The sequence below is a fragment of the Lithobates pipiens genome, unplaced genomic scaffold, assembly GCF_037356315.1.
Source record: "Lithobates pipiens isolate NorthernLeopardFrog02 unplaced genomic scaffold, aLitPip1_a1.2 Scaffold_8, whole genome shotgun sequence".
NCBI classification, from domain to species: Eukaryota; Metazoa; Chordata; class Amphibia; order Anura; family Ranidae; genus Lithobates; species Lithobates pipiens.
In genome coordinates this window covers 535,726,729-535,754,709 of record NW_027507903.1, presented here as the reverse complement: position 1 = coordinate 535,754,709, position 27,981 = coordinate 535,726,729, and the positions used below count along the sequence as shown (strand labels likewise).

Sequence of the window (27,981 nt, the reverse complement as noted above, 5' to 3'; positions counted from 1 at the left end):
CTCTGTGCGATTCGAGTTCAGCCATTCGCCGCACCCGCCGCACCCGCCGCAAATTCGCACAGGACCCTTTTTTTGGCCCGCAGCAGAATCGGATCGCATGGGTGTTCACACCATGCGATCCGAGTTTGCAGATCGCACTGCGATATGCGAACTGATCTGGGGGTGTCAGTAACATTTCACTGACACTCCCAGCAGTTCGCATAGGGCAGTGTGAACTGCCGCCGGGAGGCATGCGATGCGGGAACCCGCCGCGCATTCGTGGCGTTCCCGCATCGCTCCAGTGTGAACCCAGCCTAATAAGCGATCGTTTTTCTGATCGCTGTATTAGTGTCACAGGTGACGCTAGTTAGGCAAGTAGGTATTTAGGTTCGCTGAAGCTTTTTATAGCGCCAGGGACCCCCATATACTACCGCATAAAGCCCCCTAATTGCCCCCTAGTTAACCCTTTCACCAGTGATCACCATATAACTGTTACAGGTGACGCTGGTTGGTTAGTTATTTTTTTTATAGTTTCAGGGCACCCGCCATTTATTACCTAGTCTCACTAGTGTACCCCTAAATTTAGGGGTGTCTACTTTCCAAAATGGGGTCATTTGGGGGGGGTTTGTGCCATCTTGCCATTTTATGGCCTTCAAAACTGTAACGCCCTTAGAAAGCCTGAAGGCGGTGCTTGGTTTTCGGGGCCCCGTACGCGGCTAGGCTCCCAAAAAGTCCCACATATGTGGTATCCCCGTACTCAGGAGAAGCAGCAGAATTTATTTTGGGGTGTCATTTCACATATGCCCATGGCATGCGTGAGCAATATATCATTTAGTGACAACTTTGTGAAAAAAAAAAAAAAAAAAAAAAAGTTTGTAATTTTCCCGCAACTTGTGGCAAAATATAAAATATTCCATGGACTCAACATGCCTCTCAGCAAATAGCTTGGGGTGTCTACTTTCTAAAATGGGGTCATTTGTGGGGGTTTTGTGCCATCTTGGCATTTTATGGCCTTCAAAACTGTAATAGGTAGTGAGAAGTGAACTCAAAAATTTACGCCCTTAGAAAGCCTGAAGGCGGTGCTTGGTTTTCGGGGCCCCGTACGCGGCTAGGCTCCCAAAAAGTCCCACATATGTGGTATCCCCGTACTCAGGAGAAGCAGCAGAATTTATTTTGGGGTGTCATTTCACATATGCCCATGGCATGCATGAGCAATATATCATTTAGTGACAACTTTGTTAAAAAAAAAAAAAAAAAAAAAAAGTTTGTAATTTTCCCGCAACTTGTGGCAAAATATAAAATATTCCATGGACTCAACATGCCTCTCAGCAAATAGCTTGGGGTGTCTACTTTCTAAAATGGGGTCATTTGTGGGGGTTTTGTGCCATCTTGGCATTTTATGGCCTTCAAAACTGTAATAGGTAGTGAGAAGTGAACTCAAAAATTTACGCCCTTAGAAAGCCTGAAGGCGGTGCTTGGTTTTCGGGGCCCCGTACGCGGCTAGGCTCCCAAAAAGTCCCACATATGTGGTATCCCCGTACTCAGGAGAAGCAGCAGAATTTATTTTGGGGTGTCATTTCACATACGCCCATAGCATGTGTGAGCAATATATCATTTAGTGACAACTTTGTGTAAAAAAAAAAAAAATTTTTTTTTTGTCATTATTCAATCGCTTGAGGCAAAAAAATAAAATATTCAATGGGCTCAACATGCCTCTTATCAATTTCCTTAGGGGGTCTACTTTCCAAAATGGGGTCATTTGGGGGGGTTTTGTACTGCCCTGCCATTTTAGCACCTCAAGAAATGAGATAGGCAGTCGTAAACTAAAAGCTGCGTAAATTCCAGAAAACGTACCTTAGTTTGTAGATGTGACAACTTTTGCGCAAACCAATAAATATACAATTATTGACTTTTTTTTTACCAAAGACATGTGGCTGAATACATTTTGGCCTAAATGTATGACTAAAATTGAGTTTATTGGATTTTTCTAATAACAAAAAGTAGAAAATATCATTTTTTTTCAAAATTTGCGGTCTTTTTACGTTTATATCGCAAAAAATAAAAATCGCAGAGGCAATCAAATACCATCAAAAGAAAGCTCTATTTGTGGGAAGAAAAGGACGCAAATTTTGTTTGGGTACAACATTGCATGACCGCGCAATTACCAGTTAAAGCAGCGCAGTGCCAAAGTGTAAAAAGACCTCTGGTCATTTACCAGCAAAATGGTCCGGTCTGAAAGTGGTTAAACCAGCTACGACTAAGGCTATTGCCGAAACGCGTCAGCTTTATTGTTTTACTGTCACTCTGATGTACCAATAAACGACACTTCAATGATTACAGTGTTGCCGGATCTTCTTACTACTGTAATATTCTGTCTCTGTCATTTAAAATACACCTATGATAAAAAAAAACAAAAAACGATAGACCCTTCATTTCTTTGTAAGTGGGCAAGCTTGCAAAATCTGCAGGGGACCAAATAATTATTTTCCACTCTGTAAGTTGTTTTTTTTTTTCAAAATGTGCTTTATAATATAATGTATCAATGATACTGGATTTGCAGAGTATTATCAATAGTTTAAAGATTAAAGGGGTTGTAAAGGTACATTTTTTTTTTTTTTAAATAACAAACATGTTATACTTACCTCCATTGTGCAGCTCGTTTTGCACAGAGTGGTCCCGAACCTGGTCTTCTGGGGTCCTTCAGCAGCTGTCTCGGCTCCTCCCCGCAAGAACTAAGCACCTTCATGCGAGCTCCCTCGCATGGTGGTTAGTTCTTGCGGGCGTGCTCCCATGATACAGCCAGCGGCTGTAGCCACTCACTGTATCACTCAGCCCTGCCCCCGGCATGCCGCATCATTGGATGTGATTGACAGTAGCGCGATCCAATGGCTGCGCTGCTTTCAATCCATCCACTCTAGCCAATCAACAGCCAGACTGAGCAGTGAAGAGGAGATGGGGGGCGAGCGCAGCAGGTGACCGGGCTCAGGTAAGTAAAATGGGGGGGGCTGGGGAGGCCGGTATTGTCGGATGTTTTTTCACCTTAATGCATAGGATGCATTAAGGTGAAAAAAACGCAAACCTTTACAACCCCTTTAAGCACTGAAGCTGTTTATTTCAGACTGTCTCTTTCTTATTGAAACTCTGTAGGGCCTTATCTGAACAAAGTAGCGAGGACTCGAGGAGGATACTGTCCTGACTCCTTCAACAGTGTGTACATAGACTTGGTACTAAGCTATGCAACTCTGTAAAAAATAAAAAAAATAAAAAATTATATATATATATATATATATATATATATATATATATATATATATATATATATATATATATATATATATACATATTTTCTAAGTTTCTTTTTAGCAGTGCCTAATAAACACCACTGGATAGAAAAGAACATTAAATTTCATATGCAATATTTCTCTTTACAATAGACACAGTGCACAACCAAGTGTAGTTCATGCTTATTTATTTAAAATATTTTATTATACAAATAATTTATGTACACAGTATTTGTAACTCAGGTATGTACACAGATTGTGGAGAAATTACAGTAGTGCAGAGGAAGCACCGTCCTGTCTGTATCCCTGTGGTCCTGTAGGGGATTCCATGCATTGGCATTAAGTGAGAACTAGGGGTGCAGTGCACCGACACTGACCTCCGAGGTCCCATGTTTATTGCAGAGGGAAAGCTAAAGCACACATGATGCCCAGCTTCAGGCATGAGGTAAACATTGTGACAGAAGAGTGTGTGTACACATGCGCACACAATGTACAGGGCCACCAACCCTGCAGTTTTGATCTTTGAACACTAGGTGGGGATGTTTTATGGCACCTGCATTCTACTCCCGTATACAAACCTTATTCTATAGATTGCATACAAAGAGCCTTCCATAGGTTCCTATGCTGTGTACAGCATATGTCTTTGTATTGTCAATCCTGATTGTGCTTCCGAATCCAGAGAAGTGCAGGGATTGTCCAAATTAGAAGCAATGTTAGCAAACGTGGGTGTAGTTTAAATAGTTTAAGTGGATCAGAGACTTCCTTAGTGGGCCACATTGTTTTTTTTTTATTTTGAAAGTCAGGGAAGTATGGAAAAATAAAAAAACTAAGAGGGAACTCCAGACAAACCCAAGCAAGCAGTAAATGCATATACTGTGTCAATAATGATATCTTCTTTTCTTTGCAGACTTGCTGTTTGACAGGAACTCAACCTTTGGTAACAGTTATGAGCAATCAACTGCTCCAAAAGCTTTCCCAGACACCGACTCCCCTGTACTTGTCCTTGTGCACAGTGTAATGTAGGATTTTGGGTAAAGCATACATGATGAACAATGGAAAGCATGGCTCTGGTGACGGGTCCTGCTTTGTAACTTTGACAGCCATCTTTCTAAAAGTGTGTTTGTTTGTTTTTTTTGCTCAGGAGTAGCATTAATGGAAAACTGATAACTGAAGATTTGTCCATAGTAACATTGTCACTTCGCCTCCGTGTCGGCATCTTTTTTTGGTCACTTTCCCGGGGCCTGGCTATGGTGGTAGGCATGATCAAACTACAGGAGGTCGTATGCTCCAGCAGTGGCTGAGGTGGGTGCAGTTCTTGCAGCAGAGCTGTAGTAATATGGAGAACCTGGAAAGTATCATAAGGGGAGAAATCTGTTATTTAGTGCAATATTGCTTTGTAAACCATCTACACATAATATGAAGACCACATGACTAAAAGTCCAAAGCACATAAAAAATGGGTCAAAGTTATCGATCTGGACATTGCTAGACATGACCTGACGGTGTTTTGTTTTTTCAAGGCTAAGTTCACCTTTAAAAAATAAAAATAAATGTGCATATGTTTACATGAAAAAAATGGGCATTTATAATTTTTTTTGCACAGGAGCTTGCAAAGCATTGCACCCACGATCAGTGGATCATAGGTGAATGTTCGACTCCTACGCTCCTACGGTTTCTGCCCCTCTGTACTGGCTTTCAGTTAGTAAGCTGGAGGAAGTGTCCATGGACTATGAGTGTGCTGATCAGTGCACTTGTAGTTCATTGAGAAATACAAGCTGAATGGCATGGTAGGCTCTGTGAATGAATGACGCGGCTGCACAATTTTAAATATGATGGCAGCTGTGGGGAAAAAGGGGGGCTCAAGGGGTGAGGTGGGGTTGCTGGAACATGTTACATCCTAAATACAGGTTCTAAAGGTTATCTTATCCTTTAATCGCAGACTGACTTGTAGAGAAGGGGCTTTTCTCGCTGAGGGAAAGCAGTGGTCTTTTGGCAGTGGTCCGTACCCCCCTTGCCCGCCGAGTCAGAACTAGACCCCTGAAGTCAGCGGGGAGCATTGGATTTGCTAAACACAGAGCTATAGGTCGGACTCTGCAGAGAGATCGCTGCTTCCACAGAGAACTGTCTCTGCACAATACGCTGGCAGGGGAAAAGCTTCACTAATCAGGCTGTGGCTGCTTTCTGAAGAAAATGAACAGTAAGGCTTAGGGTGGCCATACATTATACAATTTTCTTTTTCTTATCAGATTTGCCTATGTAGTGGAAGGGCCTGCCTGATTGCATACAAATCTGTTTAGGTTTGACTTCATATAATATGGTTTTGGTAAATCTAAAGGAAATTGTACAAGGAAATTTTATAATGTATGGTCAGCCTTGCTTGAAATTTTTTTTACTGAAAATATAGATTTAATAAATTGTCGCACAAATATTATGTGACAAAAATATTTGCAACTACCACCATTTTATTCTACAAGGTTCCTGCTTTTAGAACATACATATTGGCATACGGGCAGCAATGAGTTAAAGAACCAGAATTTGTCTTTGAGTTATACATAGAACCTGGTGGCATAAGTAGCATCACAGGCATTAATATATATCAGTGGCTTCAGTGGTAAGATCTTGCTGGTTCTGGTTCTCTACAATTAAATGCTGGGCATTGGGCCTAATTTTGGCATGTTCCCAGACCTGAAGCATTCTTCACAATATGAAATAGAATATAAATACAGCAGGGAAACTAGAACTTTCCTACACCTTTCCTTTTTATTTAAAGCGGTTGTATAGTCTTTTTTTGTAAGTTTAACCTATAGGTAAGCCTATAATAAGGCTTACCTGTAGGTAAAAAAAATATCTCCTAAATCTGTATGGTTTAGAAGATATTCCCCTCGCAATGCGCCGCTGACTGCAGCGGCGCATGCGCACAAGGTATTCTCGGCTGGAAGCCCGGCAGATGCCGGACCCTGCCAGAAAGAAATCTCCCACGCGCATGCTGATGTTTTTTTTTTTTCTGACCTGCAAGGGAAAAGTCATAATGAGCTAGTATGCACCGCATACTAGCTCATTATGAAATACTTACCTTAGAACAAGGCCCGACATCTGGCCCGATCCACGCTGAGGGAGCTGACATATTCCCTCGGCGTGTCTTCTGGGTATCGTGGCTCCGGCACTGTGAGTGGCCGGAGCCAAGATACCCAGAAGACACGCCGAGGGAACATGTCAGCTCCCTCTGCGTGGATCGGGCCAGATGTCGGGGCCTCGTTCTAAGGTAAGCATTTCATAATGAGCTAGTATGCGGTGCATACTAGCTCATTATGACTTTTCGCTTACAGGTCAGAAAAACAAAAAAAAAACATCAGCAGGTTTACTCCCGCTTTAAAGGTGGAGAACCTGGAAACTTAAACACAGAAAGTCTTGCCACTGAAGTCCCTAAGAGACTTGAAGCTGCTAGGTGATAAAATCTTCCAAACACCATCTACCACAAACTTTTGCAGTGTACTGACTGTTAAGGCTGGGTTAACACTTATGTGAATTGGATGTGGATTTTCCCCGCATTCAATTTGCATGACAGGAGACCGTGACCGTCTCTCAATGGAGCCTGTTCACACATATCCGAGGTGGGCACGGTCCACACTGGAAAAGGGTCCTGTGCGTCTTTGGCTCTGTTTCAGGTCCGAACTCAGGCAAAAATGATCTGATTTGCAGATGAAACAGAGAAGAGGGACGCACCGCACCCCCTACTTCAAGCCGTGGCTGCAGCTACTGTGAACCCAGGTATTTTATACTAAATAATGAAGGTACTTTTTGTGCTGGTCAGAGCAAAGTCTATAAAAAAATTCCATTTTATAAGTGTCAGTTCTGTGGCCCTGTGACACTCAACAGGCACTTTTATTGCTGGAGTGAAAGAACCAACAGTGATAAACAAGCCATGTCTCTTTTTATATGGCATATAGTTTCAGATATACAGTAGACGTGTGCACGGGATGTGCCAGATGTGCCTGGGCACACCCTAAAAACCCTGCGTGGCGCAGATTCCCCCTGTTTAAACCCCTGATATTTTACCAAAGCCCCCTAATGGGGCTCCTAATTTTGTTTTTAAAAAAACATACAACCAAACAAATAAAATTGTAAAAAACAAACAAAAAAATGTGAGTATATGTACACATGCATACGCACATATGCGTTTGAGCTTTGAGGAGCACACCCTAATGCAATAGGCTGTGCACACCTCTGAAGTCAGAAGTAACATTTGTTGGTAAAGTAGTTGTTTTGTTTTTTATGATTTTTATTTTATGATAGTGAGACCTTTGACATCTGTTTGAAATAGGGAAATTTTGATGAATAAATTAATGGGTGGGAATATATTTCTGTACCTGTGAATGTTGAGTTAGTAGATAGAGCTGTGTAAACTGTAATACATAACAACAAATCACGTTTCAGTACTGTTAACAGAACATTAAAACATGATTATTGGTTGCTTTGGGTTACCACATATTGTCTGCCTGTATATAGTCTAGCCAACATATACCTGGATATTAGGTATAGTCAGTGCTGAGAACTGAAGAAAGCTGGTAGAAAGAGCATTGTACTTGAAAAATAATGTCACTGCTTCTCCTTTTTTTTTCTCTAATAACTGTGCTACAAAACCTATTATTTCCAATGTACTTACTTAGCAGGCTGGAACCAGGGAACCGCCAGCTGTCTCCGTATGCGGCGTAAGCCCCGTGGCTATATGCATTACCAGTGTAATCGCTTCCTGCTGGGAAAACAAGAGCTGTCAGGTCACACAGAACAGCGGGCAGAAGATCTTACCTTAACAGTGTGACTGTGCAATGCGGCTGATATCTCACTCATAGGACAACCTGCCCACCCATCTGCAGACCCCTGCAAAAGTCTAATAGGAACTATTTTTAAGATACAAGAACCCACCTGATGGCAGGAGCAAGGCTTAACTTGTATCCAAGAACACAACATGTAATACATTGCAGCTTACCAATCCTTTAAATCGGTGGCTGCATTCGTTTTCTTTTTTTTCAGGATTATTTTCAGCTATATTTTCATATAGCAATCCTGCCAGTAACACACCTGCTGTGGGGTGACTATTTTCGCTCACTGTACTGTATTTGTGTAGGAGCACTGTTGTCACCCTAGACTGCTTGGATAATAAAAGACACTCTGTTCCTGGTGAGATGGACAAGCCTAATAGACTCCACACATGGGTGCCTGGCCTGGCTCGCCTCCATAATGCATACAATCTAAGAAGAAACGGTTGCACACCACAGCAAGTCCTTACAACATTAATTGTATGATCTCCAAAATAAAGCAACACAAACAGTACACAAACAGGCTGCTGCTAGTTGACGTGTTTTACACAAAAACTGCTTAACTATACTTATGATTAAGCACAGTGTTTGTATGAAACGCGACAACTAGCAGCAGCCTGTTTGTGTCCTGGTTGTGTCACTTTATCTGGAGATCATATAATAAATGGTGTAAGGACTTGCCGTGGTGTGCAGCCATTTCTTCTTGAATTGTACCCTAGACCAGCCTTTTTCAACCAGGGTGCCTTCAGGTGTCTTCAGGGGTGCCTTAGCAAAATGCCTAGAAACTGCCCAAAAATTGTATACAAGCCAGCAGGTGGATCAAGCCTGCCTATTAGTCACATAAAACCACAGCTTTTCATTGTGCACCATTACAACCTTCTAGCCGCCAGTGTCCTAACAACCAATGACATCAACGGTTGATAAGGAGGACTTTGGGCATCTGCACAGCTGCCATGTTTGCCCCTTCTTTGCCCCTCTCCATCACCACTGGGATCACATTAGCTGAGTGAGGGTGAGAAACTGAGGGAGAAGCAAATCACTGGAATACTAATCAGTACAAGTGTGCAAGGGTGTTTGCTTTGGAAGAATAAATCACCGCTAATGTTGGGTGATCGAAGCATATGGGTTTTGCTGCATTATGTAAAACTATTAATTTCGGTTTTTTGTTTTTTTTTAGAATGGGGTGCCTCGAGATTTTGTGGAATTGTAAAGTGTGCCTTGACTGAAAAAAGGTTGAGAAACACTGCCCTTGACTGCTTGCTTCTGATTTGGACTTACAGAACATCATCTCTATAACATAAGGGGGAGAAGTTCTATAGTCCACATATAAGAACTGGGCAAGGCGAATAACACTGCTTGGGATTTCAGCACAGTAGAGGCAGCATTGTCAGGTTACTAACAGAAGTTACAAGCTCACTGGATTTCTGGCAGGACCAACAGGTATTACAGAACATATATAACAAAATGTTTTATTAGAATATTTAGCATAAAAAAGAGGAAAATTGGGGAATTTAATTGTTATGAATTAGATACACTTTATTATCTAATTCACATCTAAATATGGTATTCATGGAAAACAGAAATTTTCCAAAAACACTGTAAAGGCCACCATATGTAAACAGATGCAATCTGCCTTATCGTCCAATCCTCTATCCTGTTGTGTGTATATATCGTAGGGTAAGAAGAGCAGAATACTGGAACACCAGCTAGGGTCTTTTATCTATTTTCTGGTGTTCCCAGCTCCCCCCCTGCCACGGCCATAAGAAATCAGTCCACCCAAACCTGACATTTTGTTTTTTTGGTAAATGCTGTAGACTTACACCACAAACTTGGTTTCCTAAATATCCCAGGCCCTACCAAGGAGAGCTATCTGCACTAGAATCCCCAGATCTGAACATCTACCATAGCTATTACTATAAAGTTCTACTCTCCCTGGTTGGGTTTCTAATGTATTTAACATTCTATGTATTTAAAATAGAACAGGAGTATTGGGAATGCCAAAATGTGGATGGGATCACCAAGCACTGCGGTTCCATTACTAAAGCTCTTTGGCACCAAACATTTGGTTTCCTATGCAACACTCTGCTGAGGCCACTTCATTTTCCAGGGACATTTTATTGTCACACTAATCCTAACTTGTCTTAGAATGTTGAGATGTGTAAATTAGCCTATGCGAGATGAGTGAATATCTACTGAAGATGGGGAAAAAATTGTAAATTTAATCTTAGAAACACCTAAAACTATAAAAGGTGTAGTAACAGAGCTAAAACCTAGATGTGGGAAAATCAGTTTTGTCCAATAGATGTGAAAAGCCAGTAGGTGGAACAGCCCAATAGACAGCAATGCTATCCCTGTCAAATACTTCATATGAAATATTGGTGAATTTGTCAGGGGACACAGCATAAATAAAAGCTTAAATTATTGTTTTGGGTTGGAATTTAGAATCAAAAATCCTAGCAGGATTCAAATGATGTAAAAAACGCTGCTATCAATTGAAGGTGGTTTGTTATTTCAAAATACAAACATGATTAATCATGGACATTCCTGCTGATGATAGACAATTTTCAACTCTAAAGGTTTAGCATCTATACTTTAAAATGATTCTACCCAACACCGAAAATGCCATTGTTCATGTTGCCAGACCAATATACATAAGTAGTATAACATACAGTAGACCCTATATGAATGTAGATTATTACAATAGATGACCCTTACTAAATCTTTGTACAATAGAGTGGTATATTAAACCAATTAAATAAAATATTCATTATTTTTCCCAAAGCACCCTGCACCCTAAGTAGACTAATCAAACATGCTTACATGGAGGATAAATGGATAACATTTCTCCAAAGTAAAAGAATTCCCCTCCTAGACATTTGTCAAAAGAAAAAGTGGCCCAATCGGAAGACTTCATATTCCACATTCAAGTTTTCAGTTAAGAACTACCACATCCCATAGTTAAGTGTGGACATGGTGGGAAGTGGTATCTATGTGTGTTGGTACTTGATTTTCTGAAAAGTCAAGTCTTGCTTACTAGGTGCCAAGCAACTCTCAGGTCGCTCTAGGGTTAGAAGAACGGGACAACATGATTAATTAAATATAATGGATTCCTGATGATGATAGACAGCTTGCAACTCGGTGAGACACCTATACTTTAAATGAATTCTACCCAACACTGAAATTTCATTGTTTATGTTGCCAGATCAGTACATAAGCAGCATAACATAGTTGATCCTATATATATTGTGGATTATTACAATATATGACCCTTACTAAATCTTTGTACTAAAGAGTTGTATATTAAAACCATTAAATAAAATATTCATTATTTTTCCCAAAGCATCCTGCACCCTAAGTAGATTAACCTAACATGCCTATGTGAAGGATAAATGGGCATGCAGATTACTGGGAACTGAGAACAGTTCTGTCTCATATACACACAGAGTTAAACTATAACTGCTTCTCTTTATTTATCTTGACCAATCTCATTTCACGCTCCAGGAGAGGAAGGAGTGTGTGCGTGCGGGTGTGTGTGGCTGGGGAGGGGGCATAAGTACTTTATATTTTTAACGCTGCATTAAGCGCATCTCCGTGGTAACACAGTAACACGCTGGCTCAGCAGGTTCCGGAGCTGTGAGTTGTGTGGGTGGGGGGAAATCGTCATTCTGCATTTCTCTTTCATTTAAATATACCTGTAGAGGTCACCTGGGGTCAGTCATATTCTCAATGGCTCTTTATCATATTATATATATGCGTTGATGACATTTGGTAACTAGCTACCCCCACGAATATAAACCCCCGCTAAATGTGGTGGCATCTAATAACAGTAAAGGAATTCACTACCAGTGAGACAAAGCTTAAATATAAAAGGATAAATTTGCCCAAAAAAATGCCAAACAATATTATTTTTGCTAAGTCATGTGTCCATGTACAGGCATGTTAGTATCACCTGAGCATCCATGGGGTTCAGTCATTGTAAAGGAAGTGTGTAGATGTCTCCAGTGCCAGTTTAATCTTGAGAAAAAACAATAGCGACTGGCTGGAGAAAATCTAACCCAGCTAAATTGTTCCCTAGGGCACATTTGTCAGGAGTGCCTGCTGGTATTCCTTGATAGAGCAATTATTCCCTAGTCTGGCTGAAACTGGCTGATTTGGGTAGATATCATCATCATATGTCTATGGATACATTTACACATACATATGGTAGTATATTAGGAAAAATATCTAACTGCACATAAACCCCCACTCCAATATTCGCATGAGCATGTTCATGTTCATACCATCAGAGCTAATCTTAGAGTTCAGTCTTTGTATATGGGTTTTTATTTGGGTAGGAACCAGTTTTTCTCTTCATACAAGTCAAGGGCAATGCTAATGCAACTTGATACAGCATGGAGGGAGGACAACTGAAGGTCAATAAATGGTCAGCTATAGGTCAGAAGGAAACTGCAGACCAGAAGGAGGTCAACTGCAGGCCAGAAACACCTGTAAAGGTACTTTGATGGATCTCAGAAATATCTCAAACTGATCTCTAAAGCAAACTGAATCCACCCGAAAGCAAGCTGCCCATCTAGACAAGCCCTAACTCTCCCTAGAGCTGTTCCTCCAGCAGGATAGAACCATTGGCAGCTGCTGAAGTCATTGGTCCTCAGAACTGCAGGTATGGAGCAACAATCACCAATGTTTCTTTAAATGTGGATCTCTTGTATATACAGTTTGACCAGACTGCTGGTCAAAGGTCTAACAATATTACTTCTCACCATACTGAATAGAGATATCTGGTCCACATTACTAATGCTGTTTCAGCTGTCAAAGAGATTTTAGTTACAAAAAAATTCCAAATGTTAGTAAATGGAACTTTTACAAGAACGTGGATTGTATTCTGTATGGAGGTGCATTACTTTTTACATCTATTTGGCACAGACATTACATTCTCCATATTGGAAAGCATTAGCTTGAGAGGAAAGTGAAACCAGAGGAACCTAAAAGAATGGCATCAATAACATACCTGCAACCATTCCAGCAATGGCAGATGAAGCATAGTTTCCTTGACCACTAGGTATATGTGGTGGATACCCTGGAAGAGTTGGCCCCACAACATCACGTCCTGTAAAAGATTAAAGAGGCAATATTGATGTTCCTTGTAGCAACCCAGATTAACATTATAAGACAAAGTATATCTGTCGCGGAAAGAATCTTGGGGTTGTCATTGTTTGTGATTTTCTAGAACTGCTAGTTGACTGGCTGTGTCTGGCTGGTCATAGATCAGGAGCAAACATGCAGCAAATGAGCTCCAAAGAAAAGTCAGAAATACTATTTTTACTTGTTTAGGTCAGTGTATTGAAGCCAAAGGATCTTTATGACAACCGGGGACCTAGCATTTTCAGGAGAGACCAGCAATGGAAGGCAGTTTTTTGTTTCTTCTAACGTGGACAAAGAGGAAAAGATGTAAAACCTTGTTTCTTTATAATAAAACTAACTTTTTATCCTTCTTAATAGCCTTAATTTATACACAGGTATATGCCCAAAGATTTTTTCAGCTTTGGATAAAATATGAATTAGTTACAACCCCTGTCATCTGTGTCCCAATACAGAGATTTCTCTTGTCTTGCTGCCTGCTAGACACAAGAAGAAATTTCTCCAAAGTAAAGCTGGCCATAGATAAATGCGATTTTCATCACTATAAACTTTTCAAAGGGCCAGTTCACTGTCCTTCAGACATTAGGGGACCGGATTGTAGCCAGTGAGGGTAGATAATGTCCCGGGCCCAGCATTAGTGGAAACATGGCCAAAGGGTTTGTGGTCAGTAGGAGGACAAGTAGTGCCCCATCATTGGTATTAGTGGGACTAATAGTGCCCCATCATTTGTATCAGTGGAAGAAATAGTGCCCAATTGTTGGTGTCAGTGGGAGGAATATTGCCTCATATCATTGGCAGGAATAGCACCCCAAGGGCCAGATAGAGGCTAGCAAAGAGCAGCATCAGGCCCTCAGACCACAATCTGGAGACCTCTGCCTTATTCTAAAGCTATAATAATTTTAAATCCATTGATCATTCCAACCTGCCACAGTGATTCTTCCTTGGCATACATATTCTTGCTATTATTCTTCCCAAATCTTAGAATGAACCATTAATAGCTATGCTGCTAATATATTTTTGCCAGAGAGAGACACAAAAGTAGTAGTATTTTGTTTAAAAAATGTTGTTTTCAAAAGATTTGTTGGATTTGTTAATGGTTAGTGGTGTCAAAATGACAAACGTTTTCAAACATAGCGACAAAAAGTCAATTAGGATGGAAAAAAATTTCTTGAATGAAGGAAATTCTAACTGTGAATGTGGTTCTTGTTTGAGAACATTATGCATATTATACACATGCTAACAAACCTACTTATTAAGTCTGGGATTCCATACAAGGATCAGGTCTGTATGAAATCTGAAGGGCTATCAAACTTAGTTGACAATATAAGGACTTCCACACGTGAGTAAATATATAAAAAGTAGTATTTACTACAGCACTTAAAAACACACACACATATACACAGACAGTTTATGCCACAAAGGGCATCCAATTGCTCTCTAAGGACTGGACAATAATGTAGTGATGGCAAAAAAGGCTGATATTTTAAAACCTATCACATAATGTATATATCCAGATTTTTCCTAGCTCCCTATCTGATGACAAATTTCTGCACCACTAGGCTGGGAATTCATGCCCCCTGTTGTAGTGCTCCCATATTCACCAGGATAGACGTATACTGTGACACCACATCCACGCCCACATTGAGGGTAAGATCTTGCACAGCCTTTGCAATTAAGTACACGTTGTTGCCTTTTGTCATGCTGGTATCATAACTATTATTTTCTTTTCTGTAGAAACACATTTCTGTGCTTGGGCCTTAAAAACTCCTGAAGAAGCGGAACTTTATCCACGAAACATGTTGAGAAGAATCTGGATATATATATTGCGTGAGAGGTTTTAAAGTTTAAGCCTTTTTTGCCATCACTACATTATTGTCCAGTCCATAGAGAGCAATTGGATGCCCTTTGTTGCATAATCTGTCTGTGTATGTGTGTGTTTTTTTAAATGCTGTAATAAAGACTACCTTTTATATATTTACCCATGTGTGGAAGTCCTTAAATGGTACAATTAAAGTCTATGATAGCCTCAAACAAATGGTTTCCCCTTAAATTAATATAGGACCTATGTACTCTTAACAAATAAATACTTTGTATGGCACATATTCTATTTAGTTGACTCTGTAATGGCAAGATGGAATGCTCTGACAAATTACTTTTGAAAAATTCCAGTATGAAAATTCAAATTCTATTTTACGGGTGTTTGGCCAGCTTAAAGTGTTACTAAACCGAGTAATATGAAAATAATTCATCTGCAACTCCCCCCCCCCCCCACAGTGCCCACAGCTTATAAATCTTTTTACATTAAAATACTACCACTATATACCTTTTTGGCTGATCTGTATACCACAGTCATGTGATAAACTGCAGGGTCTGCCCGAGTGCTGAGTGTTCAGGTAGGAGGAGATTTTCACTATAGCCTGTGTTCTCATGCTTATATGAGAGGCGGATCATCCATCCATCAATCAAGATGTGACATCCCACCCACTGTGTTCTTTTTTAGTTACTGGGCATGGTAGAGGAGGGAGGGACTGGGCTGTCATTTAGGATCTGTATACACGCCCATATGTGTGATATCAATATCATGTGACCTGGCTAGCTCTGATCAACAAGGAAATGCTCTCTCCAGAAAGAGAGACCAAACTGAGCATGTGCAGCAGTACTACCCTCACTGTGTCTTATCTAGCCTTGCCGAGAAAGACCCTGCAGGGAGAGGAGGATCTGCCCATACAGGATCAAAGAGCCTTTTTACACAATTCAGAGGATTAACTCCTTAAGTTCCACAGTGAGTATAACAAGCATGCTATTCTGCATATACAGACAGATGTTACTGTTGTGGTTTTAGTAACACTTTAACTCCCTGCAGAAGAACACAGGTTTATTCTTCCCCTTGTGTACTGTATGTTGCAGAGGGAATGCTGTATGTACTTGCCTTGATGCTCAACAAGGGCATGGCTTCGTAGCAAGGGGTCAGGACTTGGCCGTATTATGAATTTGGAACATTCTTAGCACATGTTATGAAAAGAAGACCTGTTCCCTTCAAGCACAACCTTTATAGTGGTTTGTCTTTGTCATTTTTTGCCTCAAGAAAATAGTAACTAAGAAAAATCAACAAACTATTGAAATATTTTAGAAGCACCATTAAGCATGGGTTAGAAAAAGATCAACTAGGTTTTCAACATCAGTCATCAATCTTTTTTTTTCCTCTGAGATTTGAGTTGCCATTACATTTTATGAATGGTTAAAAATCATAATTGTCAATATCAAGTTTTTCTTAGAAGGCATGAATAATAGTCAATTTTTTAAAATGAATTCCCAATTTTCATTACTGTTTAAATTTCGTTTTTTTTTTTCTGAGTTGGAGTTTTTTTTAGATGTGTAGGAATATTAAAAAAATAGATTAACTAAAGCAACATAAACTATGCAGAAGTGTACTGTAGATTTCAAGATTTGAATGGAAATGCACATACCCGTACTAAACTAATTCAGCCATGTTGTATGTGGTGTATGACTAAGCACAATAAGTAAGTTACCACTTTTCAGACTTTTCAGAGTTCAATAGTTCTAAACTCTGTGCCACTGTCCTGCCTTCTGTTTTACTGGTGAAAATATGTTGAAAATATTTATTCCTACCCCCATCTTTTTTCTCATCAACCTAAACTTCTTCCCCACTTCCCCTCGGTTTGTAGTCAGGGACCCCCTACCACATCCCTGCTTTTAAATCTCATTTAGTGAGTGACAACCTGGCAAGATATTACATTTCAAAAAATTTCACCAGCTAATTTAAAAAACTATTTTATGAATTTTGAGGAGAAGCATAAGAGTTATTACCTAAAGTGTTGTGCGGTGTTGGTATGGGAGCTGAAGTTCTGGTTTCTTGACTTGAATGTTTCATATCCATGGACCACTAAGTCTGCTATTAATGTAGTGAGGATATAGGATACTGTGGATGGCTACATGTCTAAACCAGATAGCAAGTAATTGAGCTGTAAGTTTGAAGATGACTTGATAAGCTATTGCTAGACTTGCCAGGCTTTACAAGTTTGTTTACAAAATTGCAGCAACTCCGCATTGTGTGATTCCAGATCTAATTTCTTTGCAAACATTCTGCAAGTCTGCTGCAAGTTCTGGTTCAGTTATATCGTGCAATAGTCATCCCACCACAGGGGTCACTGTGACTTGCTGAGCTCTTGCTGTAGACTCATCACTGCAACTTTTCTCTTGCTAGAGACCTGTCATGCAAATTTGCCACCAATTTGGAATAGTGTCAATTAGAACTCGTGCTTGAAGTGTTCTGCAAGTGCACAACTTGCTAGTGAAAATGTGCAGCAAGTTAGCAGACTTACAATTCAACACTGCCACAAATTTGTGGCAAGTTTTCCTTGCTATCTGGGAAGGACCATAGACAATTAATGACTGTTTCTGGTTCGGACATTTTTGGATTTTTACTGAAAGGTGTGAGAAAGGACTTGGTCTGTGGTCAGGGGATAATCGTACTTCTAAATTATAGACCTCCATCCAACGTTCTATTGTCCAATTACTGTTCTGTTAAGCTTGATGAGACAATTATAACATGTTTTTTGCATCATGTGCCTACAAAATGTAATTAAAAACATGGCAACATGTTTAGCACTGTGCATAGCTTGCTAAATGGAGCTTTCCTTAATGTGGAAGAAAAGCCTAACTATATCTATTCCTAAAAATGTTCCCACCCTCCTCCTCCTACCTATCCTGCCTAATCTGTATAGATCTGTATAAATGTAAATGTGGGTTCCGTCATGTGATCCCACAGTTCCTGCTCTCCTGTATCAGTGATTGGCTGCTGCAGGGGAGAGAGGGAGCTCTGACAACAGCTGGGCTATGGGAGCCTATGAGTGACATCACAGCTCCCGGAATAATAATTATTTTATTATTATCATACAGGATTTATATAGTGCCAACAGTTTTTGTTGGACTTTACAACGTTAGGGCAAACAGGATTACATGACTGGACCAGAGCCGATTAAAGATAGATAAGTATACAGATCATTTTAATACAGATTAGGCAGGACAGGTGGGAGGAGGGGAGGAGAGAATATTTTAAAAAATAGATATAGTTACCCAGATAGCAAGAATAACTTGCCACAAATTTGTGGCAGTGTCTGAAGTATGTTAACTTGCTGCACATTTTCACAGGCAAGCTGTCAACTTGCAAAGCACTTGAAGCACAAGTTCTAGTTGATACTTTTCCAATTTGTAGCAAAGTTGCATGGAAAGTCTCTAGGTAAAGCAAAGTTTCAGTGGTGAGTCTACAGCAAGAGCTCTGCAAGTTACAGTGCCCCCTGTGGTGGGATGACTATTGCACAACATAACTAAACCAGAATTTGCAGCAGACTTGCAGAATATTTGCAAAGATTACTGATCTGGAGTAATGCAATGCGGACTTGCTTCAATTGTGCAAAAAATTTGTGAAGCCTGGCAAGTCTAGCTATAGCTTAGCAAGTCATTTTCAAACTTGCAGCTCAATTGCTTGCTATTTGGAGGGGGGGGGGGTCTTTTAACTTAACTGTATTACAAAAGAATGGTAAAATATCTTTCAGGTAACATACTGCAGCATTTGTGAATACTGTAGCGTCTATCAATTATCCATACCTGTAACTGCCTGACAGGTGAAATGTCCATACACAGAAGCTGCAGGAGAAAATGCGCTGAAGGGTGTGGCTGCAGCTGTTGAACCAATTGACTGCAGATCCAAAAAGGCAGGACTATATATTGATGGAGGGGTGGAGCCTGCACTGGAACTGTCAGATGGCTCTTGTTTAATGCTATATGATGACAGCTCTGTAATGATGAAATGAGATGAAAATGGAAACTTAAAATAACAAAACAAAATAAGTGTGAGGTACATGATTGGTTAATGGAGCCGTGTGTAAAATAACAAATCCCACTGTGAATATAATGACATTGTATTTCCTAATGACTTATAATGGTTCTGCAAAATTAATTTTCTGTGCTGAATTTATACAAATCTAAATCAGAGAAAAATAATGTTTTCCTCAGTTTTATTTAGTGTATTTTGCCATATACAGCAAACTACATGCAAATCTGTCTACATTTAAATTATATGTGCAAATAAATTAAGATTTTCCAGATTGAATTTTGGCAGTTTCATGGCTTTAGGCATCCAGTAATATGTAACCAATCAAAAATCTTCTCTCTTTTTTTTTTTTTGTCATGGTGTAACAATTATAGAAAGTGAAGCAGAATCCCTCCCGTGTAGTCAAAGAGCAATGAAAATCCTGACAGAAATTTTAACCTTTCCTAAAGTTGTGGCTGAAGTTGGGCCTATAAGAGTTAGACCCTGGCTTAGATAGCCCAACAGTGAGATCTCCCTGCCATCATTGGGTGTTTTGGTGTGTCAAAGACTCCTGATGCATTCCTTACAAAATAAATAAAAAATCCTAAACATATAATGGAAGCTTCTGGTGATGGTCACTTCAGGTGTGCAGACCCAGAAACTCATGTACAGATCTCATCAATATCGTCCTCAAGAGATATCATAATTTTGAACGTGGTTTCCCCTCCTAAACTTATTGAAACTGAAATATAATTTTTTGTGTGAACTGACCTTTTACCATCTTGGGTAATATTGTGTATAGTTTTCTTTATATACTTATCTAATATCTTATAAACATTATTTTATAAACCTATTACCGTATATACTGTAAGTCTTTGCTTTCCTTTCATTGTAATTTGGTAGTGCTGAAACTTACCTCTGGGTAAACCGCTAAATATACAGTTGATATACATATTTGGAATCATCCCAAATATTTGTATATCTGGCCATCTATTCATGAGATTTACATATCCCTACAAGATGACAGAGACAAGTTGGTGACCTGAATTTTCTTTTCTTGCAGTAAATAAAAAAGTGTGGTCATCTCCCTGCCCCCAGCCTCTGATTGGACAGTGAAGGAGCAGTAGCAGACTGGTGATTTGTCCCTCTCCTCAAGTACTTACATAAGCTACTTAAATAGATTTATATATTTTTAATGAATATGTAAGTGCATTATTGGATTTTTTTTAAATCTTTGTCTGGAGTTCAGCTTTAGTTCAAGAATGAAAAGACAAGAGGACTTTATTATGAACATGACAAGCTCCAGCCTTGGCCAGAGTACTTACCTGAGAGAGTGGAGTACCCCTGGTGCGAGGACAGGGTCCTGCTGAGTGTGGCATTAGAAGAGGCCAATGCTGATTTCCCATCATCCATTGCATTGTTGAGTAGGGGTAGAGGATAGTGAGCCTTTAAATGTGAAGACAGTTAGTTAACCTTCAGTGAAGAGTGTATAAGATGACAGCAATGGCATAATCTTTGGCTGCACTCACTTGCTCTGCCTTGCTGTGACTAGCCGAGGGGTAGGAGTCAGGAAAGTGTTGCCTCTGGAAGGGGCACTCCAATCCATCTAAAGGGTGCTGAATGTAGCCTTCTGTCCGCAAATGTTTCCGGCTCAGTCCTCCACTACCCTGAGAGTCAATGCTGAGCCTGCAGCTGTCCTGATCACCTTAGAGCAACAAACAAAATAAAGGTTACTTAATAAATTTTGTGTAGAAAAAAGGATGGATATCATCTTATCGGTAGTGATTTAAAAATTAGTAGAAGTTTGGATCTAGTGTGATTCTATTTATTAGCTAACCAAATAGATAGCATAGTGCAAGCATTTGAGGCACGCAAGCCTTCTTCTACTTTTATTGATGGCTAAAATGGTACAACCCTCTGTTACTGAATTTGAAAATTACAAAAGGGATGTTTATGTCTTTCAATGGAAGCAGAAATTAAAATGTAACCTGTGAAACAGCCCAAAACTAGTGGCTATCGGCTCATAATACAAAACTGCTTTAGAAAGAGGATGATTTTTGAAAAGCAGGGCTAAAGATGAGCTATTATCCATTCCAACCAATCAGAGTCCTTGTTTTCCAGTGATTAAAAGCTGAAACCAGATTGGTTGGTATAGGGCAGGTATATGCAATTAGTGGACCTCCAGCTGTTGCAGAACTACAAATCCCATGAGGCATAGCGAGACTCTGACAGCCACAAGCATGACACCCAGAGGCATGATGGGACGTGTAGTTTTGCAACAGCTGGAGGTCCGCTAATTGCATATCCCTGGTATAGGGCTTATTGAGAGATGCTTTGAGCTCCATTTCATTTGCTCATGGAGTTACTTCAAGTTTCATCTGACCTGCATCAAGCTGCTTTGAGTTTTTGCATTCACTTTAACCAAAACCCTTTTATTGGCTTCAGATTTTCTTCAATCCATCCATGGGTGTTTATTCAGCATGTTCCATATAACTTCTAATTGTATCCTCACTGTTTTTTAGAGATAAGTGCTGAATTATGAAAGCTGCAGCAAAGCAGAGCTGCTGCTCATAGCAGCAAAGTTAGGACCCACCTCTTATTCTTACCAAGGAATATGAACCATTCACAAAAGAAACTCACATGCGCTATGTAGGTGTCTGAATACATATAATTCACTATAATGTGTTACGGTATTTACCACAAAACCTTCAAAATGCTCGGTAAATACCGCATGAAAAGGTGTAAAACTCAATTCACAGAAGGAAATAAATAATTAAATGCGTACAGTATTTAAGTAGTGGTCCAGGCATGCAGTATTTAAAGGATAAGTTCACCTTTGTGCACCTTTTTGGTTTCTAAATCCCATCTCCCCATGTACCAATATAGCATTTATGTACTTTTTTTGCAAAAATATCAAAGCTTCCCATTAAATCTACAGACCACTTACCTTACTGTCTTCATCCATGTTTCCAAATGTATCTATTGCTTCTGACTTACTTCCTAAACAGACTATAGGTCATGATACAAGAAGTAGTTGACCAGCTGACCTCATTAGCACACACCCTGCATCATCCACCCGCCTACCTACCCACCCATTCCCAACTGTGCATTTTTTAAATGAGATCACCCTCCTCACTAAACACACAATATACAATCAGATTGCATAGTGTATGGCCATCTTTATACAGAGTGGACAGAAAAACTCAGCTGTCAAGCCCAGTTTATATGACGTCCAGCAGGATCAGCACAGTGATCGGTGGTGTGGTGTGCACCTCCGATCTAGGTAAAGAGCCTCTGACAGAGGCTCTTTACCACGTGATCAGCTGTGTCCAATCACTCTGATCAGTGCTGCCTGCTGCCAGGGGCTCTGAGCAGCCTCTGATCAGTGCTGCCTATCAGTGCCATCTATATGTGCCCTCCAGTGCCACCTATCAGTGCCACCTATGAGTGCCCATCAGTGCTGCATATAAGTGCCACATCATCAGTGCCACCTCATCAGTGCCAATCAGTAGTGCCTCATCAGTGCCCATCAGTGCAGCCTCATCACATCAGTGAAATAGAAAATGTACTTATTTACAAATTACTATAACAGAAACGAAGAAAACATTTTTTTTTTCAAAATTTGTGTTCTTTTTTTATTGTAGCGCAAAAAATCCCAGAGGTGATCAAATACCACCAAAGGAAAGCTCTATTTGTGGGGGGAAAAAATAATAAACATTTTGTTTGGATACACTGTTGCATGACCGCGCAATTGTTATTCAAAATGTGAGAGTGCTGAAGGCTGAAAACTGGCCGGGCAGGAAGGTGTATAAGTGCCCTGTATTGAAGGGGTTAATGAATGTAAAAATATAATAGCCAATTTTGAGTAGTTTCTGCCTTTTTGGATCAGTTCTCTAAACAGCATAATGCATAGAAATCTAAATATGGAATTATGGAAATTATTGGGTTTGATTTAAATAAACAATTAATTAAGGGATTTTTTAACTTTTGGAAAGAGTGGAGTTGGATTAGAATACCTGTCAGGCTTTTATAGCTGCCTTTGTCCCCCTTAGGGAGATTCACCCTCTGTATTTGTCCTATTTACCATTATTATTGAAAATAAAAGTAAAAGAAAATCCCAAATTGTGTGTTGTCTCCAGAAAAGTGGGGATATCTTCCAATGGGGACACAGATAGCAAACAAATAAAAACAAAAAAACTGACAGTGGTTATAACCCTCCCTTACTTTACCCAAATGAAAAAAAAAAAAAACATTTTTTTCAACAATTAAACTCTGTAAATCATTAACACCAATTAGAAATTTGTTTTTGGACACTTTAGTACAGCCAAATGGAATCAGGTTTTTGATTGATGATATTGATTATTGCAGTGGTGTTTTTTTTAATCAGTATACAACATATAATAGAACAAGTCATAGAGAATATGGAAGGAATCAGTCCTTGAACTCACTGTCATCCAGTTTGTGTTTTCCATCAGAGCTTGGCTGTGTTATCCCCAACAATCCACTGATTGAGTATGTAGAACCAAGAGAGTCAGAATGGGGTGACTGCGGAGGAGTCACAGCCGAACTGGGGACTGTCAAAAAGAAGACAAATGATAAATCCATGTATATTAAGAAGAAAAAACTTTTACCTCAATCTTGGCTTTAAAAATAAAAATAACTTTCCAAACCCAGAACAGATCCCTGTATTGGCTGTTTGGGGTTGCTTCCCTTCTGCAGAAATCCATCCCAAGTGTTATGGGCTTTAATCTGAATTTTGAGTGTGAGCTCCCTGCAGTACTGGACACAGGAACCATTACTGGTTTCCTGGTCTAGATATAATACCCGCCAAAAACAACTACCACCCTGACCAAACAAACTGCGTGCCCAGGTCCAAGGAACTTTTGCAGAAAATGAGTAGGTGGTGGGTGACTACCAGCCACTCTACTGGTGCCTATTTAGTTAACTGATTTGTGCTTATGTTTCACAAACTTACTATACAAATGTGAACACTTGGAGATTTACTAAAACTGGAGAGTGCAAAATCTGGAGCAACTGTGCATGGTAGCCAATCAGCTTCTACCTTCAGCTTCTTTAATTAAGCTTTGACAAAAAAAACCCTGGAAGGTGATTGGTTTCTATGCAGTGTTGCAGCAGATTTTGCACTCTCCAGTTTTAGTAAATCAACCTCTAATAGTCTAAGAACTGAATATGAGCATTATATTTTTACTCTCTGTAGAAACTACACCTACGTAGTTTATAAGGAAGTAGGACACCACATCTCCCATTGTGACCTCCCCATCAGACATGATCATTACACAGTTCTATTACAAGGTAGGCTGACTTACTCAAAGATTGTCCTGGACTTAAGGATTTCACACAGGTCTCCATGGGTAAGTTAAATAATTGCTGAACTTTGGTGCGTATTATTCTGTAGAGACAGAAGCAGACATTCGTTAATAGCGATATTATTACCAAATATGTCATCATCACCACTTCCTTCCACACAATCTTCCTAATCAAATTTTAGGCTTTATTCCATTCAACACCACTATAATACTGTGTCATTATTACGGCTTGTCTGTTAATGTTTTTATGAATTTCAGTGAGATTTCAAAGATAATCAAGGCCTATTTGTATGTTACTAATGGCCAGTTGGCTCAAACTGCTGTGGCTAGAATCCCTCACTTATAGATCTTAATTTTAATGTTCCATGAATAAAATCTGCCTAAGTTCCACTTTGGTCCTAGTTATTACGTGTTTCATGTAATATCCAACCCTATTACTCAAATAAAAAATTACTTGAATGTAAAATAGAAATTTCCACTATATGTCTATATTGACAGCTTAACAGTACTTAAAATTGAAAAAAATAAATAAAGCTATCCCTAAAAGAAAGCAATTCATATTTAGCTGCCACATACTGATTGTGCTCCCATTATGTACTGCATCAAAGACCCAAGCTTTCTGAAGAATTTTCAGCATTTGACACTTCCTATGGTGTCAGATAGTGTGGACAATGGAACAGGTAAGTAGCAATTTCTTTCTTTGTAGGGATGGTTTTTTTTTTTTTCTTAAAGCGATGGAGTCACTTTAAGCTGACCATGCATGTTACAATATGACTGTACTTTTTACTCTACTACAATGACTATGCTTAGGTAGGCTCTCTCATTATGTTATTTTGATAAACCTAAAGGAAACTGCATAATTAAATTGTAACATGCATGGCCAGTTTAAAGTCAAAACTTTTGGTTAAAATCCCTATCAGTATATTGTTTGCTTCTGTGTCCCAGTGTGTGGATTTCCCTTTATCGCCTGTCAAGAAGATGCAACAGGAAGTGAAGAAAAATTATTTTCTTGTGCCAACTGTCAAATTTTTAATTTCCTAGCTTTTAAATAGAGAGAGAAACTCTACCCACCAGGGACACACCCACTCTAAAAAAACAAAATAAAAAAAGAAATTTTTGATATATATACACATTCATAAGAAAGAACAGAAGCAGCGACACTAGCACTTGTGTGCATTGTATAGAATTGCATTTTAAAGTGAAATAATGACAGCAAGGCATATATATTATTACAACTCCATCAATCAAATGTGCACTACTTCCCAAACAGATATATACATTAACATTAAGTCTACAGTGTAACCTTATTATACCTGTTGATGGAGCTGACACTGGGTACGGTGTCATTGTCACATACTCCCTCTGCCAGCAGCCGGTCCCTGATTTCCCAGGCAAACATGGTGGGGTTTTGTCTTTTATAATCGCCGATCTTCTCCACCACTTTTGGGGTGGCAACTTTGGGCTTCGATCCACCAATGACTCCTGGACGGATACTGCCCGTTTCATAGTACCTACTCCAATGCAAAATAAGGTATAATTATCCCAAATCATCAGTCTCCCCCCTGCCCCAACACTGCAATAGTTAAGTCAGACTTGTATGCATAATCACAATAACTGTACATAGGGGTAAATGTAAAATGTAGAGCGTATTAGAATGATGCCATGAGTGCTCACCATATTTCTTCTAATATTGTAAATTGAAGCCCAACTTTTTATTTTTTATTTTGGATGAATTTGGGGAGGATCAGAGCATCTGATCATTTTTTATTACTACTCATTCATGAATAAATATGTTTTTACCAATGTCATTTATTTTGAAGCAGTTTTTATGACAGCACTGTTCTAGCTCATTGCTTCAAGTACTGTCCAAGTATATTTAGACAAGGACATAGAGTAACTATGTGGGATGTGTATGTGTGTGGGAGACAATTTGTTTGTCTTATCTAGTAAAGGGAATATTAAAAAAACATCCGGATCCCTGGCTGCATTGTAATTAGCAATGTACAATCATCTGACTTCTTGGGCGGCAAATAATTTCTTATTTATTAAAAGCTTTCTACATTGCTACAAACTAACCAATCAGATTTATGTCTGCAGTGGACAGTGGGAGTTGGAAGAAGGTTCACTAAGAGACAGCACAAATAGTTCTTATTTAAAACATTTGAAAACATAAAATCCCTCATAAGGCCTTACATATTATATCATTATAATAAAATTATCTTGTTCAATTATTAATTATATTAATAAAGTAATTTCATTTAAAAAATATAATAAAATAATAATGTATAACATTCAATTTTCTTGTGGCAAAATGTACTTGTTTAACTAATAATTAAACAAATTTAATACATTGAAAAAAAAAATCAATTAATAATTTAATTCATACATTAATTTACTTAGAATAAAAGTCTAGGAACTCCATTGATATTTATAGATGTTACCCTGTGGATTTTGAATTGTCACCATAACAGGAATAGAGTGGAAATCTTTCAATGGGAACACCTGTTCCCATAACAATTAAGATGGGATTCCCTTCAGATTTAAAAGATGTCCTCTCATCTGTTGAGTCTATAGGGCAGGAAGTGAAGGGAAATCTCCCTAATGAGATACAATGGCTTTAACCTTCTTCTACCGTATCCAAAATAAAAATAAAATAATAATTAAAAATCCAAAATGTATTTTACCTTTACTGAAAATCATAATTTGTTTTTACTTAAAAAAAACTATTGCATTGGGTGAATGCTATCTCTTGGATCTACGCCAAAATGGTTTTACATTGCCAGAGCACTGGGACAGTCTTTCCTTAGTTTAATCAATATGTAGATGTAGCACACATGCAATGAGAGGTCTGTTCTCTTTTTCCATATAGCTGGAGACTTTTTCTCTGTGATCATTGTAACTCTCTACATAGTCTGATCCTCTTCCAGCCATCACAAGTGATGCTCACATCATCACACTGCTTACTGAGCCATGTATGGGGATTGAACACTCATAAGATACAATTACTATAAATGAAAATGACTGTATAAAGTCAAGATGTGTGTGGTCAATATGTTTTGTTTAAGCTATTACAAAGAATAAAAAACACTCAACTCATCTCCATTTTGGTTGTGTGGTGAGGGCTCTTCTACCATATCACTAGTATAGACATTATCAATGTATGAGGATTAAAGTATTATAGTGGAAACACTCTCCTATACAAAGGGGGATTAGGTGAACACTTCACTCTGCTTCCAATAGTGACTTACTCCCTGGCTCCTTACCTGCCAAGAATCTTGCTGACACATCCATGACTGACCCTCAGCTGCCGAGAGATGTCACAGGGGCGCACGCCTTGGTGGGCCAAGTCCACAATGCGCTGCCTCACCACTTCTGGGAGGGGCCGCCCATTTACAAATGCTCCTCCTAGTTGATTTAGACCACCATGACCTGTAAGAAAATCAAGGGTGATATTAGGATCATTCTTCACACATAGAAAGGAATACCATTTTGTGTCTTATTTAATATTAGTCTGCTGCCTAGACACTGTTAAGACACCTAATGATAATGTGTGTACTAGGCATTAAAAAGATGGCCGAATACTTCCAATCTACAAATGTGCTTTAT

At 39.2% G+C, this 27,981-nt stretch overlaps 1 protein-coding gene across 7 annotated transcripts in view; it reads right to left on the bottom strand.

Moving 5' to 3' along the window:
• Nucleotides 1–3,431: 3,431 nt before the first annotated feature.
• Nucleotides 3,432–27,981, bottom strand: part of PAX8 (paired box 8) — a 42,255-nt gene continuing 17,705 nt past the window's right edge. For 2 of the 7 annotated variants that reach the window (XM_077469576.1, XM_077469577.1), the window contains exons 4-13: nucleotides 27,639–27,804; nucleotides 25,689–25,889; nucleotides 24,376–24,458; nucleotides 23,497–23,622; nucleotides 20,578–20,753; nucleotides 20,374–20,494; nucleotides 18,844–19,032; nucleotides 13,085–13,183; nucleotides 7,923–8,012; nucleotides 3,432–4,605 (exon numbers count right to left, since the gene is read on the bottom strand). In XM_077469576.1, the coding sequence (XP_077325702.1) occupies nucleotides 4,529–4,605; nucleotides 7,923–8,012; nucleotides 13,085–13,183; nucleotides 18,844–19,032; nucleotides 20,374–20,494; nucleotides 20,578–20,753; nucleotides 23,497–23,622; nucleotides 24,376–24,458; nucleotides 25,689–25,889; nucleotides 27,639–27,804 (1,328 nt within the window). In that variant the 3' untranslated portion in view covers nucleotides 3,432–4,528. The remainder of the gene's footprint in view (nucleotides 4,606–7,922; nucleotides 8,013–13,084; nucleotides 13,184–18,843; nucleotides 19,033–20,373; nucleotides 20,495–20,577; nucleotides 20,754–23,496; nucleotides 23,623–24,375; nucleotides 24,459–25,688; nucleotides 25,890–27,638; nucleotides 27,805–27,981) is intronic. The other 5 variants (XM_077469580.1, XM_077469578.1, XM_077469581.1 and 2 more) reach the window with 5 other exon arrangements.